This window comes from Balaenoptera borealis (assembly GCF_965194805.1).
Source record: "Balaenoptera borealis genome assembly, chromosome: 2".
NCBI classification, from domain to species: domain Eukaryota; kingdom Metazoa; phylum Chordata; class Mammalia; order Artiodactyla; family Balaenopteridae; genus Balaenoptera; species Balaenoptera borealis.
This window is the reverse complement of record NC_138867.1, coordinates 175,684,357-175,704,175: the sequence shown is the minus strand read 5'-3', so window position 1 is coordinate 175,704,175 and position 19,819 is coordinate 175,684,357. Positions and strand designations below refer to the sequence as shown.

The 19,819-nt window shown below is 58.3% G+C and overlaps 1 protein-coding gene across 6 annotated transcripts in view; it reads right to left on the bottom strand.

Moving 5' to 3' along the window:
- Positions 1-1,174: 1,174 nt before the first annotated feature.
- Positions 1,175-19,819, bottom strand: part of NFIX (nuclear factor I X) — a 96,864-nt gene continuing 78,219 nt past the window's right edge. For 2 of the 6 annotated variants that reach the window (XM_082379792.1, XM_082379793.1), the window contains exons 7-11: positions 18,765-18,887; positions 16,606-16,781; positions 10,770-10,917; positions 8,548-8,639; positions 1,175-3,913 (exon numbers count right to left, since the gene is read on the bottom strand). In XM_082379792.1, the coding sequence (XP_082235918.1) occupies positions 3,899-3,913; positions 8,548-8,639; positions 10,770-10,917; positions 16,606-16,781; positions 18,765-18,887 (554 nt within the window). In that variant the 3' untranslated portion in view covers positions 1,175-3,898. The remainder of the gene's footprint in view (positions 3,914-8,547; positions 8,640-10,769; positions 10,918-16,605; positions 16,782-18,764; positions 18,888-19,819) is intronic. The other 4 variants (XM_082379796.1, XM_082379795.1, XM_082379791.1 and 1 more) reach the window with 3 other exon arrangements.

The window sequence follows — 19,819 nt, the reverse complement described above, 5'->3', positions numbered from 1 at the left end:
CACACCAAATCCATTAGTACTATATATAGAGATACTCGTATATACTGCGTTTCTTAGCCTAAGAAGAAACTTGTTTGACGGGACGGGCGGCCTTTGCGGTCCGCGATGCTGGTGCTGGTCGGGCGCACGGATCTCCCGGGGCCGAAGCGGGGCTGGCCCAGGCTGGCTTGCGGGGGGAGGGGGGCGCCCCAAGGGTGGGTGGGGGGAGCAGAGGCGGGGCTGGGGTGCCCCTCGGGCTCTCGATTGGGGGACGAAAGTTCTCGTGACTTTATTGCTCCTTTATTTTCTCTCGTGTGTGTGTGGGGGGTGTCCGTTCAGCACGGTCGGGGTGGGGAAGTGGTGGGTCGTCTGAGCCACCCGGCCCCTCTGGGACCCAGAGCGCGGCGTCCGCTCCGCCAGCACGGGGGTGAGAACAAGGCACTAGGTCGGCCGGCCAGCGCGGGGGCGGGTGTGTAAGGCAGTCGACGGGGTTGGTTGCAGGGTAGGATGGGGCTGTGTGCGGGGCCGTGTGCGTGCGTGCGTGCGTGCGCGGGCCTGGGCGAATCGACCTGTCAGCTTGGCTGGTCCTGTCCTGGAGCGTCGAGCCTTCCCCGTACTCCCCGGAGGGTGACCGGGGTGGGGGTGGGAGGGTGATGTTGAGTCGCGGGCGCCAGGGAAGCGGGGGGGGGGTGGGGCGGGGGGAGGGGAGAAACTACCAACTTGCTGAGCGCGCTCCTGATAATGCTGGTGAGGGTCAAGTTGGCGTCTGGCTCAAAGAAGGACGCTCGGGTTGGAGAGGGAGGGAGGGGACGTTTGTTCGTTGGCATTGACCTCTGCGGGGGAGGGGCTGGGGACCCGCCGCCGCGCCCCCGGGCCCGGACGGGGATGGGGCGAGGAGGGGGCGCTGGGCCCCGGGGAGGGGACGCCCGGGGAGACCCGCGGCCAGAGCAGCCCGCCGCCGGGCGCACGCCGCTGTCCCGTTCCGTTAAACTCAACAAAGAAGGGATATGCGTGTTCCTAACAAGTGCAGGATATTTAATTGATTCATAAACTTATGTATAATAGTTTGTGGGTTTTTTAAAACGTACTTTATAATGTAAGAAGCACCAGGGTTTTTATGTTGAATTATCTTTAAAATAATTTTCTCTCGTCCTTTTCCTTTTTGATCTTGTGTTGGTTTTTTAATGTCGAGGTGTTGTTTTTTTTTTCAATTCTAAAATGTGAACGTTTCCTTCAGCCCTCCCACCGAAACCGAGAACGAACGACGAAACAAATAAAAACCCCAGATCATCCTCGTCAACGCAGGAAAACGACTTAAAAAAAAAAAAAAAAAAAAAGAACAAAAAAAAAAAAAAAAAAAAGGAAAAAACACTCAGCTTTCGTTACCCCCGCACAAGGCGGGGCAGGCCCGGTTCTTTTAGCGTCCCCAGAGCCGCGAGGACATTACAACAAAAATAGAATTTTTTTTCTTAATCTCTTAACATACAAAGATAGGAAAACTCTCTGATGCATTGCACTTGGTTCAATGAAAAAAAAAAAAAGTTCATTTCCCCCATATATATTTTTTGTGGGTTTTTTCTCTTCTAACACGTCCCCACATCTCCTGTCGCCCTCGTCGCCCCTCGCCTGCCCCTCACAACAACACTTAGGAAAGGAGCGGCCCCCAACCCCCGTGCCCACCCCGGCAGCCCTGCAGGGCGCGCTCCCGCCCCGGCCCAGCTGGCCTGCAGCTTCCGACCTCGCCTGGGCGGGCGCCCCGCAGACCCCCGCCCCCGAGGGCCCACCGCGCCCGCGGCCCCGATTGTCTTCGAGGGAAGCGGCGTGTGCGGCCGGGCAGGGGGGCAGGGGTCCCTTCTGCTCCCCTCTCAGCTCTGACCCTGTTTAGCCAACCAAACTGAAAAATCATTGCACTTTGACCGCGCGTCACGCCCGGCCCACCCGGCCCCCCACCCCCCGCCCTACTCCCCACGACCCCCAGGCTCCCGCGGATTCCCCTATCCCCTGCTTCTCAGACCCGGTCCTCCTCGAGGGCTGCACGCGGATGGGGGAGGGGCTTCGCTCAACTTCCAACAAAAGCCACCCCTGGGGCCAGCCACCTTGTGGCTTCCAGCTGGGGAGGAGGCACCACTCAAGCTGGCCCCTTTTGCCCCAGGTAAGAGCTCTCCTCTCCTCCCCAGCCACCTCCCTCCCCTCCTTCCCTCCCTTTGCTTGGGGCCACAGCCTCACAAACTAGATTCACAATAAATAAAGCCCATAACCCACCCCTATGTGGTGCAACGTTGGGTTGATTGACTTTCAGAGGATCCTGACCTGTGCTTTGTGTTTTCATACAGTTAAGAAGGAGAGAGAAAGAGAGAGAGAGGCACAAGGACTGCAGAAGGGGGCCAAGATGCAGGGAGGAGGGAGTAAGGCACAGAAAGACAAGCCAGAGGGGCCAAGTCACACCCTGGAGGCGGGCTGGGTGTGCTTTTGCTCCCCTCCCTCCCAGGGGGGCTTCTGAAGACCCTCTGGACAGGCCCCCAACCATCCCTTGGGGGAGGAGGGGGCTGTGGTGGTGGTGGGGGAGAGCTACTTCTTGTGGTGTGTTAACCAAATTGTTCCCAAGTTGCTCAAATGGAGGAGTTCCCAATTGCAACAGCAAAAGACCGAAACAATGAATGCCCCACCCCTAAATAAAGAGTAAAGACATTACAGCTGAAATCCAGAGAGAAGTGGCCATGGGGGTGGTGTGGGGGGAAAGGGGGGGCAGAGAAAGCTCCAAAACACTTTTGAAAAAGGACGACACCCAACACCCTCCAAAGGAACTGAAAGTCGGCAAGCAGGACGCCTACCTAGCGCAGGTGGCGGTTTAGCCGACAGCAGTGGCGGCTGCCTCGTCCTCCTCGCTCGACTCCGGGGTCCCCTTTCTGCTCCACTCTCCGGCCCGGCCACAGCAGGGCTGTCTGCGTAGGGGCAGGGGCAGGGACCAATGGGGCGGAGCGAGGGCACCTGCATGCGGGGCTGGGGTGTGGGGGCAACCTGGGGCCCACCTCCCCTCACTTGTAGCATGTCAGGATGGTGACCTTCCTGGCCTGCCTTGGGAGAGGGGGAAGAGGGGACCTGTCCCAGGCTGGGATGGGCTGTCTAGAGCATTCCGACCTTTTCCTATGGACTGTACAGAGGGGTTTGGGGCCCGGGGAACTGCCCCTGCAGCTCAGGGTCGGGTGGTAGAACACCCTCCATTCTGGGAGCACAAAACTAGCTCCGGGAGATGCCCCCTGCCCAGCCGGGGTCGGGGGGCTTCTAGCCCGAGGGTGGGGCAGAGGGACATCGAGGCTACCCTGCCTCACCCAGTCCAGAGCAGCTGGGGGAAGAAGCCAGAGGCAAAGGCAGTGAGGGAGGGAGGGGGTGGAGTCTGGAGGGGAGAGCCCTCTGGATCTGCACCCCATCATCTTTACAAGCTGGTCCTCTGAGCTCCCTAGTGAAGCTCCGGCCCTAGTCGAGGGTGGGGTTCCCCTAGGAAGGGTGAGGGTGGGGGACAGGCCCCTTCAGAATTGTGCTGGTTGCTTTGTTTGGGGATTTTGCTCCTTCCCCAGAAGGCCGGGACGGGATGTGGGGGGAGGAAGGCAGTTCTGCATCCTTTCTTTCTGTCCTCTACTTGACAGAGTCCGTTTTGCATGTTTCTTTCTGCTTGGCTGCTGGTGCACAGCTCCACCGAGACCTCTTCTGAGGCTCTCCGAGAACTGAGCTGCTTCTGGGGGCCTGCAGGGGTCCCCGGGCTGGAGGAGAGAAGGGCTGAGTGGCTGACGACGTCTAATTTTTGCTTTTCGGTGGGGCTGGGCTGGGCTGGGCTGGGGGATTTTTCCACGTCTCAAAATTTCTTCTCCCCCCTTTTGAGGAACCTCTTCTTTTCATTTTGCCATTTCTTTTGTCGATCTTATCAGAGGAACCAGGACTGAAATAGGACAAAAAAAGAGGCGATATTGAGAATAGCAGGGGCAGGTCCCTTCTTGCCCCCACCTGGTCCTGTGACTCCAGGCTGGTTCCTGAGGCCCCTGGAGGGTCCAGCTCAAGCAGAGCCAAGGACACCAACACCTCATGCAGAGGTACATCCCCACTCTGTCGGTCCCTCCTATGGGAAATCCTGACCCCCCAAGAGACCCTGCCTCCGGTGCTAGAGTCCAGCTGGCCTTCTCATGGGTACCGTGCCCAGCGGGTGAACCCCCGTGGCTGGCACTGGCACAAGCACAGACCTGGGATCTGGCCATTTTTCCAATTGTTTAGGTTTTTGTGTGGGTCCTGGAGGGTGGGGGAGGATGCCAGGCTACAGCTTTTGTCCCCAGAGGGGTTTGGGGAGTGGCGTGGGGGGTAGCCCAGCTTCTTGCTGAGTTTTCTTTCTGTCTCTTTGGATTCAAAGCAGAAATTCGCATCTGCATAACTCAGCTAAGGTCCCACAGCCTGAAACTCTGGGGAGGGGTGGGTACCACGTGGCTTCAGTCCCTAGCAGTCCCAGGCCTGGGGGAAGGGATCAGTAGCCCAGTGGGTTTGATCTTCTACCCTCCTGGGCACCACGCCCTGGGGAAGACCTGAGGCTCCCTCGGGTGGGCATCGCTTCCCTCAGGGTGCCAGCAGGGGGCGCCGCCTTCCCACAAACAGGCTCTGGCAGCCACTCAGTACAAAACACACCTAGGGTGGACCCCTGGGAACTGGGCTGGCTGGCAGAACCCTCCACAAAAGGCTCTGGCCCCACCTCATGGCCAAGGGGCGGGGCAGGGGGGTTCTCCTCTGTGGTCTACAGTTCCTGGGTATGCCTGGTGGTACCCTCGGGGCAAAATGGTGGGGGGTGGTCCCTGAAAATGCATCTTGGGGCCTCTCCCCGGCTCTGGGTCACAGACTCAGATCTGCAGAGGCCAAGCACAGCTAACTACAGAGCATGCACCTGGTGCTGACTCATTCTATCCTCACTCCAGCCCTGCACAGAAGCCAGGTGAAGAGAGGGTGGCTGAAGTGCCCAAGGCCACACAGCCCACAGGGCCAAGCTGGGACTCAAATGCAGGGGGCAGCTCACACTCAATGCTCCTAACTGCTGTGTGTGGCGTGTTCACAGGGAGGCAGGGTCTGTGGTGACCAGGACACCCGCACCTTTCCAAGGCTGTGGCCAAGGCTGCCACATCAGGGTGAGGGCCTAGGGTGGCTAGATCAGCCAAATTTTCAAAAGAAGCTTGAGGGGCTTCCCTGGCCGTCCAGTGGTTAAGACTCTGAGCTTCCAACGCAGGGGGTGCGGGTTCGAACCCTGGTCGGGGAACTAAGATCCCACATGCCATGTGGTGCGGCCAAAAATAAATTAATTAATTTATTAATTTGAAAAAAAAAAAAGAAGCTTGAAAGTCCCCACAATTTCATGTGAAATTTTCCAATATTTAAAACACTTGTTCTGGTCACACAGATTATGCCTACAGCCCTCAGGCTCTGGTTTGGAACTGCAGGCCATTGTCCACCGTGAGATGGAGACATCAAGTTTTAGAGTTAGAAAGGGCCTTGGTTATATGAGATCATAGATGTTTACTAAACCTATCGTGGTAGTCATTTCGTGATGTATGTAAGTCAAGTCATTATGTTGTACACTTTAAACTTATACAATGCTAAATGTCAATTATATCTCAATAAAACTGGAAAAAAGAAGATAGAAAGGGCCTCGGAGATCATCTAGAACTTTCTGGGACAATGGAAATACTCTCTATTTGTGCTGTCCAATGCAGCAGCCACTAACAATGCATGGCTTCTAAGCACTTGAAATATGGCTACTGCGACCAAGGGGCTAAATTTTTCTCTAGTTATTTAATTTAAACAGCCGCATGTGGCCAGTGGCTGCCACACTGGATAGTGCAGGTGGAGGGCATTTGGAAACACGGGGGTTTGGGGTTGCCACAATGACTGGGGGCACTGGTAGCATTTACTGGGTGGGCAGAGATACTACACTTCCTGCCATGTCCTGGACAACATGCACAGAGGAGCCCTCCTGGGATGGAGCTCCTGGAGCACCTGCCCAAAGTTCAACCCCATCGACTGATTTTAGGCCAAATGGAGGCTCATGGGGGCCTAGCAAGGTGTGGAGGAAACCCAAGCCTGAGGCATTCTCAGAGTGGCTGGGGGAGGGCTGGTTCAGCAGCCAGCTCCCAGGCTTTGGTCCTGGCCCGAGGAATGGGGGAGCTGCCTGGGTGAGCCCCCTGTCCCTGCAGGCTCGGGTGTTAGTGTTCTCTGGGACACATCCCCGCGCCACCTTCCCAAGGGGAGACAACACCGGAACCCTTACACCATCACCCTGGCTGTGCGCCTGCCCCTCCCCCTTCCTGTGAGGGAAAAGAGGCCGGGGACAACCAGGACAGGGAGGACCTGCTTGGCCCCTCTGCCCTTGGCAGGCCAAGCCGAGGCCCCAGACTGGCCCCGCTGGGGTCTCCTGAGCTGCACAGTGGCAGGGGGGACAACCACCAGTCCTCAGATTGAGGGCCCCCACCCCCCTCAGAGGAGGAAGACTCTGGTTCCAGGCCTGGAGTTAGGGACAAAGACAACTCCAACGGGACTCCCTCGTGCCTCCCCACGGGTCCCAGAAACGGGGGATCTGCTGCCAAGCACAGAGCGGCTTTTTCTGCTCACCCCTCCCTGCTTCCTGAGCCAGGTCCAAAATTGATTAAAACTAAGTAAAAAGCGCTGCCCAGGGAATGACAAAATTGGTAAAATTCTCTTTTCTTCCCTCATTCTATTGTTCTCTCTCCATCTGGTGCTCCAGAGATCAGCTAAAGTCACTGGTTACTGTGGAAACCGCCCCCCACTGGACCCCCTGCGCCCGCTGCAGCCGCCTGCCTGCCCCCAGGCCCCAGGGCTCCCGGCTCGGCTTGTCCGACTCCGGCCCCGCAGCCCCCATCCCCAGACACACCTGCCTGCTCAGGGCCCCAGCCCAAGGCTCCTTGTAGGAACAAGGGGAAGAAAAACTGTTTCCCAAACTTGCCTCAGATTCTGAGTTGGCCCCAACATCCAAGCAAAGTGAGCAGAGTAAGTGAAGAAGGGAAAGCATGTGGAAGCGGAAACGGGGTGAATGGGGAGGGCTCGTGGCAGTGGTCCCCGAGAGTGAGCAAGCGAATATACAGTCAGAGCTGCAGAGCGGACAGCGGGAGGGAGGGTGGGCAGGCAGGAGCACTGGAGCCCTGCCGCCTGGTGCCAGCCCAGAGCCAGGAGGGGAGGCCCTCCTGCTGTCCCTTCCTCTGGCACCCCCTCCTGCCCTCTACCAGCAGGGCTCTCTTGGCCTCCCTGGCACAGAGCGGAGGGGGCTGGCTCCAGCCCCTGCTCGGAGCCATTGTTTTTCTTCTCAACACCCCCAAGTTCAAGTTCATCTGGGTGTTACATCATGTCTGGTTGCTCCTGGAAACCAGACGGGTCAGACGTGACTCTGGGGAAAGGGGGTGGGAAGCTGGAGGGGGTTGAAGTTCTCCTCCCCTCCCCTCCTTGCCACTAGGGAGCTCTGAAGTTTGAAGTTTGACAAAGTTTTTGGCTTTCTTTTTTTTTTTTTTTTTAGGGAGGGAAAGGAAAAGGGAAAAAAACAAAACCTTAAACCACACGCACAAAACTTCCATCCACCAACTTTCTTTGGACTTGGGCCTCAGAGCACGGAGGGAGCAGGAGCTGAAGGCGGTGGCCCCAGGGCTGAGGAAGCCTCCAAGGCCCTGGGCTCACAGGGTGTGTTTTTGTAAAATGGGCAAAAGGAAAAGATATTTGCATGCTCCCCGCCCCTCCATTCCCCGGAAGCCTCATACTGTAAACGCTGCTTCTGCCCTGCTCCTGAGGCTGGTCCCTGTGCCCTGAGGGCCCTGGGCTCTACAGGCTATTCCCGGCCTCCGGGGGACAGGCACAGGGAGGAGAGGGCCTGCGTGCATGTGGCTGCAAAGATGCCTGTGCAAAACCAGGTCCAGGGGCCTCCAGCAGGAAGGCTGGAGGGGTGGCATTTCCTTGTGAGAACTGGGGGCAGATGGCAGCAGGACTGGGGGCTCCAGCAGCCTGGCCTCCCCTCTAACAGGATTCATAGGACGTGGGGGAGCCGCCCCTCCAGGGCGGCTCTGAGCCCTGCCTTACCCCCGGTGCCAGAGTCTCTGGGCACGTGGCCCACCAGGCCGCCTCTGTCCCTCCTCCACCCCCGACCCAGCCCACCCAAAACCAAGGAAGAGGGGAGGGCCAGGGGCTAGGGCATCCAGCCGGAGCAAGAGGAAAGCAACAAGGCAGACCCTGTCCTCCTCCGGATGGAGCCTCCTGCTTCCATCTTTGCTTCCACCAGGCCTGGCCCAGAGCGCCTCTAGCCTTGGGTCCTTGGCTGCCTTCCCCAGGGCCAGGGCTGTCAGAGCTAATTATCCAATTAGCTGATTAGCCAGGGGGCCTGGGGGCTGCCTGGGGAGGCAGGCTCAGCTGGGCATGCAAAAGCCTGAGCCTTCCAGCCCTGCCCCAGCCTCTTCTCCCGGACTGCCCCAAGGATCCCTGCCTCCTCCCTGACACCAAGATGCCCCCAACCCTGCCTGCATCCACCTGGCGGGCAGGGCCTCCTACCTGAGACTGCTGTGGGATGTTCAGAAAGTTGCCGTCCCGGGGTCCGATGCTGACAAACCGGTTGGCAGAGGCGGCGCCTGTCGTTGCGAATGCTGTGGGGAGCAGGGGAGAGAGGGAGAGACCCCGTGAGGACCTGGAGCCTGCCCGGGCACTGCCCTTCGGGACTGCTGAGAGAGGGAGAGGCTAGGTTAGACCATGTTGCCTGGGCTTAAGCTGGCAGTGGGAAGGACAGGCCGGAGGGGCCCCCCGTCCTCTCACTGGACCGGGAGCGCACAGTCCCCCACCCCGGGCACTCCGCTGCAGCCAGCCATCCTCTTTCATGGCCCTGGAGGCTACAGCTGAGGCCCCATGGACCCAGGTCTGCCCCCTAAACAGGCACTAGGCCGGGCCGGGGATACCCCTCCTCCCAGAGCACCCGAAGCAAGTACCCTCGCTTTCCTACTGGCCCTCTTGGGTCTGGAGAAGAGGGAGCCTGGGAGGGTGGGAGTTCTGGCAGACTGGCCCCACCCTGCTTGGAGAAGGCCATCTCAGCCAGGCCACCCCTCCCACTGGGGTGCCTAGTTGGGTGCTGCACCACTTAACCACCCTGGGCCCAAGGACTGGGCCGGTGGCTTGGGAAACTTGAAAGGTCCCAACAGAGGGCTGAGCTGGGTGGGTCAGGGTCAGAGAGGGGTCTGGGAGCTGGCTGCTGGCTCAAGCACAGGGGTGGCAAGGCTCAGGCCCGGCAGACATTCTCCTCCTCTGATGGATGAGCCAGGTCCTATGGTCCTGCGGTTCCCAGGGACCCGAGGTACAAGAGGAGGAGGAGGCCAGAGGGCCTGGCAGAGCCCCAGGGCTTGGGCACCACGGGCAACTGTTCTGGGGTCTGGGGGGGCAAATGGGCCAAATACCCAGGAGCTCTTCTTGGGCTGTCTGGCTGGAGCCCTATGGGAGGGGACTGGCGCTGCACCCCCAGGAGGAAGGATGCCCCCAGAGAGGATGAGGAGTGTCACAGCTAACTGGGAGCCCCCACCCCACCCCTCCCTGCACCAGATACACCCCAGGGACCCCGTGCTCACCAGATTCTGTCCATAAGTGGCCCCCAGCCACCCCGCAGCCTGGCTCCCCCTCTCCCACCCTGCCCACCTCCAATGACCATGACCATGACTTCGTGTCTTGTGGCGAATGCAGATGAGAAGATGGCATGAAGAGGATGGACAGGGGAAAAGAACTCAAACCAAGAAAAAAGAAGGTGAGACAGAGAGCGCGAGACGAAGAAAAGCGGTGAGATGGGCCACCCCTTCCGCCGCTGTCCCGAAGTCCTGGCCCACGGCCTGCCAGCCCCCAGAGCGCCCGAAGCGCTGCCCACCCCCCGCCCACAGTCCCACAGACGGCACGCCGCCCACCCTCCGCCTCTCCTGTCCTTCAAGCGTCGTCGGGTCTAGCTTGGGCCTCTCAACTCAGATTTTTCTCTTCCCTTTGACAAAATTTGTCATCGGTTTTTAAAAAAAAAAAAAAAGAAAGAGAGAGAGAAAGAGATGAAGTAAGCCAAGGCCCAGAGCCCTTCCTTGTCCTTGGAACATCCAACCTGGGGAAGAAATTGAGGGAAGGGAGAGGGATGGGAAGGGGGGGAAAAAAAAAGAGGAACAACGAGAAACCAAATGTGAGACTGAAGGCTGAAGGGGAGGGGATCAGGGGCTGGCCTGCTGCACCTTTAGAGGCCTGAGGGGCCCAGAATGGAGGTGAGGGGGGCAAGGCAAAAAGGGGATGGTGGTGGCGTCGCCTTGTGGTCACATTTAATTTTCTTGGTGTGTGGGGGGGGGGGGGCACAACGAAACAACAAAAAAATCAAAAAACGAAAAAACAAAAAATGAAAAAACAGCAATTAGGCATGAAGATGGCATGGCTGTGCCTCCCCTCCCCCCTCCCCCCCTGGCCAGCACCCCTGGCCTGTGTGCCCCACTGTGCTCCCTCTCCCGCCCCCCGGAGGGGCCTGGGCCAGGGGCCCCAGCTGGGAGCAGCGGGCGGGCAGGGGGGCTAGTGGGGTGCTGGCTGGTGCAACTAAGGCCCAGGAGGCCGTGGTTGGGGGGCTCAGCTCTGCTCTTGTCCGGGTGGGAGGCTCCGTGGCACTCTGGGCTGGGGGGCTTTGGCAGTGCGGGAGGGGCTTTTCTTTTTGCAGTGGAGACTGTTTGGATGGGCTGGGGGCGCTGGGCGTTGTGGTTTCGGTTTCATCGTCCACTTACAAGGTGATGGAGGAGTCAAGGCGGCGCCGTCTGGGGCAGTGCTGGTGGATTTGGAATCAGGCATAGGAAGGGGCACAGGTCTGGCCACTGGAGGCGGCGGTGGTAGCAAAAATGACCCCGGGACTTTGCCCTGGCCGCTACCGTTGGGCTGCGAACAACATAAATAGAGTGACGCATGAAGGCACATCACACACAGACACACGCTCCCCTGCGCGGCCACGCCAGCTCGCTCCTGAGAGCGGGCGCTCCCGGCGGAAGATGATGCAGGATGGGATTCTCTCCTCCAGGGCACAGGGTTGGTGAGGGCATGAGGCCTCTATTTGGTCTCTCAGGTGTTTCTCTCTTTTTTTTTTTTTTTTTTTTGTAGTCCTCTTTTGAAGTTGTGGGAGGGAGGAAGGGGGATGTCCGACGGGTGGTTTGTTATTTCTTAGGGAACAGGTTTTAGGTACCGAAACATGCCACCTAGCCGTACAAGCAGCTGCACTCAGAACTCTCACGCTCTTGAAGACCTTCTCCTATGGCAGGAAAGATGTACCAGCTTACCTCCTGTGTCCCCCTAAAACACATACGTGCCTCCCCTCCGTGGGCCCCTGGGGTAGGTCCAGCTGACCCAACCAAGGGCCACCGGCCCACCAGCATCTGCCCCACGTCATGGCCTCGGGGGGCTGGCAGGGAGCATGCCCTGGGCTCTGGTGGCCTGAGGACAGTGGGGTGCTGGCTTATCCGCTACACAACAGCCCAAGAGGAAAATCCATTGCTGGCAGCTCTGGTTCCCACAAGGTTCTCTGAGTGGCTTTCCCTCAGAAGCTGGGGATGTCTGGTCACCAGATCCACTAATTGTCCTTTATTCCCTCTTGTGCCTTACACTTCAATTCCCTCCTCCAGGCCCCACGTGTGGCCTTGTGTTCAATCAGCCTTTGGGCTTCGGTGGGTGTAGGAACCACAAGGAAGGGCAGAGGTCCCCAGCCTCTTGCAGACACAGCTTCCCTGGACTGCATACCTCCTGCTGCTCTGGGCAGTGCCCTCGATGACCACCTGCAGCCTGGGCTCAAGGGGGCCAGGCCACAGCTTTTCATCCTAAACTGGTCCCTCTCCTGTGGGTCAAACCTCTGCCCTCCCAGCCACCCAGGCTTAGGACCTTGGGAGGTTCCTATGCTCCTCCTTCTGGTGGAGGGCAGACCCTGTGGGGCCCGCCCCTAGACGTCTCCAGCTAGGTCGTCCTTCTGTCCTTACTGGTTTCACTGGTTTCACTGTGACAGTGAGACTCCCAGGGGGCCTCCCCTCTGCCGACAGCGCGCTCATCAGCGCAGCACCCTTGGCACCTGGCTCTGTACCAGGCACTTCACTCAGGTTGTGTCCAATCCTCCAACCACCCCGTAAGGCAGTGGTTCCTGCTTCAGGGCAGCTCTGGCTATTGACAGTGTCTGGAGATGTTCCGGTTAGCACAGCTTGGGGATGGAGGCTGAGAGGCTGCTGCTCAACCCCTGCAACACACAGGGCGGCCCCCAGGACAACGGCTCGTTGGCCCAAAGATCAACAGTGCTGTGGCTGAGAAACCTCGCTGCAAGGGAAGCTCTGCTCTCCCCCTTTCACCACAGGGGACACTGAGGCTCTTCGTGATTAAGTGGTCTAGCCAAAAAGTCACCCGGCTGTAATTGGAAACGCCTGAAGTTCATAGTCATGTCTGTCTAACTCCTAGGATCCTACGGATTCTTTCCAACAGACTCATTAACCCTCTTCCCAAACCCAAAGGAGTTCAGACTTCTCCGATGCCCTAAAACCTTCCACAGCTATGACTACATCTGACGTAAAACATCACCTCCCCGGCCAGGCACGCAAGGCCGCCGTGATAGAGCCCAGATGGGGTCTTCCACCACTCATGCCCCTACACTCCCTCCCCCTGCAATGAGTACTTCCCATTGTAAACCTACTGGGGTTCCCAGAACACAGCCTAAGCAGTCGGGGCTACACACTTGCTAACTGCAGAACCCTCTGTTCTAGAATACCCTTTCTCACACCCTTCAAGGCCCGCTCAGAAAACACCATCCCCAGCATGGGGACCAGCCAGATTTCCGGAATCACCATCCACCTCTCTGTCTCTTGTTCTTCCAGGACACTCCTGGCCTCCCCTGGAGCCTCTGCAGCAGACTACCTCCAAGGCTCCCCGACAAGCAGGCGGAACGTCACCTCTGTGCGGCCCAAGCATGTAGCACTCAAGTCCCACTGACTGAGTTGAATCAACTAGTCCATCCTGCTGCACTTTAAAACCATAGAGAGCCCCATGGGTGACCCGCGCAGGCCACGCCCTTCTGAATTTCTGCTGTCCCACCCTCCATCCTTCACCTCCAATGACCAGTCACCTAGGTCTGACACTGTCCCTCCAAATGGTTCCCTTGACTTGATCTTTCCTGCCCACTTAGAGGCCCGTGACAAAAGCAAGCAGTGGCTGCTTCTAGTGCTTATCGGCGTCCTGGGCTGAAGACCCTTTGTGCTGGGTGTCATTTTGGAAATGGACCTTTCAGTTCCAAGCAACAGCACGGGCCAGAGGGCAAGGGTTTCCGGCTCTGCGGGGTGATTCTGACATACAAGTGGAAACTGCCTTCCCTCATGTCCACAGTCTATCTTGTTCCTATCTCATTCTTCCATCAGGGCAGGAAATGGAATGATCCCAACAGATTCACAGCCTCACTTCTTCTCTCTGGGCTGTCCTGAGCTTGGGCTCCAGGGGGGCTGGGACACGGGGGCTTTCCAGGCGGCCCTTGCTCCCATAGGGCAGCCTCTGCTTCCTCAGAGCCTGTCTCTCCCTAGGAGGATCTAAATCACTAATCCCATCCAATAAAGCAAATCCCAGCCCAATATGGCCAGACATTGAAACCTGCTGATTTACAACATTCAGTTTCTAGAAGCAAGTCCCAGCCAGGCTAGGATGTCTCAGCTCTGGTTGGGGTACAAGTTGAGGTTTTAAAAATCTCAAGGTCTTGTGACTTTGCAGTGCCTTAAGACCCTGTGAGTTAAGATCTTAGAAGGAACCTAGGGGCTGGGATAGCTCCTCACTTTCATCTGACATGAAGATGTGGGCCTGGCCATTCTGGCACTGGTGGTCAAGGCTGAGCTAGTACCAGGCTTTCTGCCTCCCAGAGTCATACTCTCCCATCAGGCCCTGCAACTTCTCCATTGTGCTCACCTGGCAGTCTCTTCTCTATGCCAGAAATACAGCTAACCGGGTATCCTCTTTCTGCCCTTTGCAAGTCCTCTAAGTGGTGTCTCCATTTGACCTTGGCCTTTACCGATGTGGTTTTCTCAATCGGGGCCTTATGCTGAGGTCTAAGAGGTGCCTGGGAACCATTCTGCAAGTTGTCTGTAAAATTGTGTATGCCTATATTTTTCTGCAAAGATGGTCCATAACTTCAGATTCTCAAGGAGATTAGGAACTTACTCCTCTAGTCTCCAGATCAGTGGTTCTCAAAGTGGGTCCGCTGACCAGAAGAAGCATCACCTGGGAACTTGGGGGGAAATGCAGATTCTCGGTCCCACACCAGAACTGCTGAATCAGAATTAGGTGAGGCCCAGCTACCTGTGTGTTAGTGAGGCCTCCAAGTGACTCATACATGCTAAGACTGAGAACTACTACTCTGGAGGTGGCCATGGAGCAAGCACAGCCCTGTACCGCCACTGTCTGCCACCAGGTCAGCTGCAGAGCCCAGGGCCTCTCTCCGGCTCTCTCCTCCTCCATAGCGTGGTGCCATCTCTAGCCTCCTCTCAGAAACTGGGCCCAATGGAGCAGACTCACTGCAGAATTCCAGCTCCACCCCCCAACTCTTGGGCACAACAGGCCACAAGAGGAAACCTACAGAGACTGCTCTCCAGCCGAACTAGACTCTCTGTTTAACCAGAGGGGCTGTTTGCTCCCCTGTCGGTAGCATTTTGTCTGCAGTATACTCCAAGCAAGCACCTGCCTTGAGAAGAGAAACGTCTAGGCCAAGTGAGCCCTTGATCTTTTTTAAATTTATTTTTTGGCCACGCCACACAGCTCGCGGGATCTTAGTTCCCCGACCAGGGACTGAACCCGGGCCCTGGGTCGTGAAAGCACGGAGTCCTAACCACTGGACCTCCAGGAAATTCCTGAGCCCTTGATCTTGAATGATCAAGCCAAGGGACAGGCTCAAGACCTGGCCATCAGGATGCCCAGGGATGGACTGACCCACACTCTTGTGGGTCCTGTGGGTTAGCTTCGGTTCTTTGGGCTAAGTCGGTCCCCCAGGTGGCTCTCATTTTGATTCCAAACCCCAGCTGCGTCCTTAGGTGAGAAGCAGGCACGGAAGGGTTCCTGGCCTCTCTGACCCATATTCCAGACCCCAGGCCCCTTGGGGGCTGGCACACATGCTGGCAGCTCCCGTAGACTCTGCCAGCATCTCTGAAGGAAGCACGGAAGCTGTTGGGAGTCATGTCCACTTTTCCCTCCATGCCCCTGAAAGTGGACAGAGCTTGTCCAGAGAGGTGGGCAAAGCGCTGAGTGTGCTAAGGAGCTGCACAGCCAGCAAAAGAAACCCTTGCAGGGCAAAGGGGAAAAAAAGATGAGAAAAGTGGAAGAGGAAGAAGAGCGGGAGGGAGGGAAGAAGACTGGCTTCTGTCCTAGACAGCGAGAGCAAGGAGGCCGAGCCATGGCCCTGCCCCAAATCCATACACCAGCACTGCGCAGGGCGCCCTGAGACATCACTAGGCTGAGCAGCTGAGGGCCGCTGCTCTCCCTGGGCTGCCTCTGGCATGGGCTTCCAAATGTCTTTCCCTACCAAGGCACTTTGAGTGTCCTCCCCATCTGATCTCTCACAGTGGGGTTCCAGGCTGGACCAACTGTGGGGAAAGGAGCTGGGCCTTCTCATATAGCACAGCATGCTGCTGGAGTTCCAGAACATTCCCAGAGGTCTAGAGACCACCATGCCCCAACCTGGAATGGTCTCCCAGGGACTAAACAAGGACCACTGTCCCATTGAAGGGTCACCTTTGGCCCACTGCCGTCCGGGATAATTCCTTTGCTGAGTGGCTCTGCGTTTCTGCTCATCAGTGACCAGGCCCCAGGGCTTGCGGATGGAGGAGGACAGTGGGGCCACAGGGCTCCATGGGGAGCCAGTCTCTCTCCCAGGCTGAGGAGCAGAAGACTTCACTCCAGAGCCATGACTGACCTGAGAACCCCTTGTTAAGAGTCCTGCCAGCAGGAGTCTCATGAAAGACCCTGTGGAACTGGGCCTGCCCTCTACTAAGGGCTTCTCACTGGGGGATGGTGATGCCCCCAGGGCACACTGAAATCTGGAGACATTCACGATCAACACAGCTGGGGAGGGGGCGGTGTTGCCGGCACAGAGTGGGTGGGGGCCGGGGATGCTGCCCAATGCCCCACAGTGCACAGGACGTCCCCACACAACAGAGAATGAAGAACCCCAAGTGTCAATAGTGGGAAAGCTTGGTCTAGAACCTACCAAATCCCTGCAGCCCTGAGGTTTAAGAGGGGTGTTAGGAGCTAAGGGGCCTGGGCCCGGGTTGGACAGATCATGGGTACACTCCTGCTAGAAGAAAAGACCACAAGGAAGGCAAAAATCCCAAGCAAGGCGGGCCCAGCCACTGCCCCCTCATCTCTGGACCATGACGAACAGGCCCCGGCCCGATACGTGGACCCCTACTCCCAGACCCAGAAGATCGAGGTGTTCGGCACTACCGGCTCTCTGCTGCTGCAGCCCCAGGTGGGCTCCCGGCTTTTGGGCCCTCTCCCTGTGAGCCCTGAGACAGACAGACAGACGCAAAGATGAGCTGTAGAGGCGCTCGTGGGGTCCTCTGGACTCACCTGTCCGGTGGCCTGGCCCGAGCCATCCGAGCACACAAACTGCACAAACTCCTTCAGCGAGTCCTGCCCATGGTGGTGGTGGTAGCGGATGGTCGGGTGCGTGAAGTATGGGCTCGACTGCTGGATGATGGATGTGGAGGGGAAGTGCAGCGCTGACGCTGTGGCCCGTGGGCTCCCTGCATGCACGTGGCAGGAAGAAAAGGGCATCGTCAGGGCCTAGGAGGCAGTGGGGGGGGGGGGGCACTGAAGACAAGGAGAACTGCTGGTCAGAGCACTTTGGGTCCAGAGAACGGGCAGGAGCAGGGCAGGGACCAGAGTGAGGGGAGCGAGGCACCGGCCGCTAGTGTGAAAGTTAAGATGGCGCCAAGTAACTCAGTAAATCAAGATAAATAACATTTTAATGCAATATTTTAAAAAGTCAAATTGGCAAACCGGGGCCCACAGACCAGCTGCTTATCTTTGTAAATAAAGTTTGATTGGAACCAGGGCCAGAGTTAGAGTGAGGTAAGTGAGGGTCATGCAAGCACAGGGTCAGTCCTATCTTTTATTTAAAATATTGATATTTGCTCATCGTATATTTTTTGCAATAGTTTTAATTTTTAGAAATATTGCATTAAAATAAAATTTATCTTGATGACTGAGGTTTTAGGGGCTCCCTGACATTTTGCACCGAGGTGAGTGCCTCACTCACCTCACCCCGGTCCAGGGCCTGGGTGGGAGCCTTGATGAGGAGACAGATGGTTCCGCGGGGCTCCAGATAAACACACAGCCCTGCGCCAGTGCAAGAGGGGCCCCTGCAGTGCGCACACACATCTCCTGCGTGCGGGTGGGTGTGCACCTGGCTGCTGCTGCCCAGGCCACATTCTTCTGTGCTCAGCCCCATCGCTCGCACACACGTCCTCGAACGCACAACTCCCACCCTGGAGCAGGCCCCAGCTCTTCCCCGGCCAAGTCCTCCCCCTCCTGTCTGTTTCCAATCAGCTCCCTCTTGCTCTCAGTTTCATTAGGGGCCTGAAGAAACTTGGCTTCTCTCTGGAGTTCATAAAAGCTGAGTCGAGCAGGGCCTGCTGCCCTCCCGCTGCCTGTGCAGAGGGCCTGGGCTCCCCGCCCCCACCTTGCGGCCACCACGCCCTGCCCCGCTGCTGGCTGCCTCTGGGCTCCCAGCCAGGAGGCCCTGAGGAAGAAGCCAGGAGGGTAAACCTCAGTGTTCTCCGGGTCCTATAGGAGGGCCCAGGAGACAGCGGGTGGACACGGGGCAGCGTTCAGAAAAACTCCAGGCCTCTTTCTGCCAGACAGGTGCCAAGAGAGGGAAGAGGCAAGTGAGAGAGCAGCCGGGTGAGGACAGCCTCCACAGCTTCCTGCCTGGTTCCACCCCCTCCAGAACACGGAGGCATCCTGCCCCCAAGCGCTCTCTCCGGGAGACTGAAGCAAAAGAGCTCCCAAGGCAGCAGGGCCAGCTCCTTTCCCTGAAGAGCAGCCCAGGTACCACCTTCCCCTTGGCCCAGCCCTTCACTTCTGGAAAAGAGCAGGGAGGCCTCGAGAAGGGAGCCTGGGCTCCTAGGAGTACTCTTCTCAACCTGCGCTCACACCAGCCTGGGCTGGTGCTGGGAGAACAGACCCCGGGCTCTGTGAGGAGCTGAGAGAGAAGAGCCGAAAGGAGGGCAGGGGGAGAAGCCTGTGCTATCCGCCCCCGCAGCTGGAGGGAGGACAGGAGAACCGGGCAGGAATGGGCCTGAGGCTTCTGCAGTCAGGGCTAAGTGGGAGGAAGCCTCAGGACAGGCCTGTGCCACACACAGCACACACACGAGCACACGTGCATCCGACGCATGTACACAGCACCTGCACACGCACACAAGCACACACACACACTCACGTGCACACACAGCGCACAAGCATGCATCATGCACAGGGGGTGTGAGAAGCAAGTGGGAGAGTGCTGGGGAACAAGGTGAGGAGGCCCAAGGGCTGGTCTGGGTCTGGAGGAGGCGCTGCTGCGGAGGGAGGGCCCGTTCCCATGCCCACCCACTGCCATACCATGGCCCATTCAGAGAGCTTGGGGCTGTCACTCAGGGTCGGCCCTGGCCCCTCTGCCTGGCCAGTTGCCCATCTGGGCTCCTCTGCCACCCCCACTGCCCCCCTCCGGGCCCTCCATTTCTCACCTGGTCTGACTCCAGCAAGCACAGGCAGCGGGTGGTGAGTGAAAGCCATGCGCGGGGAGCTGCCCTGAGAGGAGAGGGCACTGCAGAAGTCCAGCTTTCCTGACTTCTTTAGAGAAGCCGGGCCTGGGGGGAGGAATCAGCAACACAGGGCAGGTTTAGCTGGGCTGGGGAGGGAGCAGGGGAAGGTGGGAAGCCAGCAGCTCACTCCTTCTCTCCTCGGCCCCCTCCCGGCTGCCCCTTCCCCCACCAGGCTCCCTCCTGCCTCCTTTGCCTGACTGTGGCTCTGTTTCTCAGGCCGTGTGCAGACCATCCTGCCCGTGGGTGCTGCTGACAGGAGAGGAAAATAAGGCCCTTCGGTGCACTGGGCAGGGAGTGAGCAAGGGGGCCCGTCTTGCCCCCTGACAAGCAGATAAGGAGCTCAAGGGGAACAGGGTAAAAGGGGGGATGCAGGGTCAGAGGGCAGGGAAGGTGTGCAGGAGGAGCCCGGGAGAGCAGCTTCAGAGTGAGCCGGCCCAGGGACTTCCCTGGCGGTCCAGTGGTTTAGGACTCCCGCGCTTCCACGCGGGGTGGGGTGGGGGTGAGGGCGCGGTTTTGATCGCTGGTCAGGGAACTAAGCTCCTGCGCAGCGCGGGCCCTGGGCTCTGGGAGGTTCTGATGGGAAGAAACCAGAGCTCCTTACGGGAAGGGAAAGCACAGCCATTGGCCCTGGGGAAGGACCACCATGGAGAAACAGCATCTGACAAGAGAGCAGGGAGGAGGCTGGAGGGCCTGGGCGGGTGCTGGGGTTACAGCTAGACAGGAAAGGACTCCCTCAGTCAGGGGACCCAAAGGCCGGACTGTCAGAGCATGGGTAATTCCAGGGCTTCGCTCGGCTCCCGGTACCAGAGATGGGGTGACATTCAGCAGGAGACAGGGACACAGAGAATACCCCATTTGAGCTCTGCCTCTAAGAGCCTGATGTTGCCAATCAAGGTCATCTCTGTGCCCAGTGGGCATGACATCCTAGATGCTACACAAAGCAGGGCCCCCAGGCCAGGTCCGCCAGGTGAGGTTGT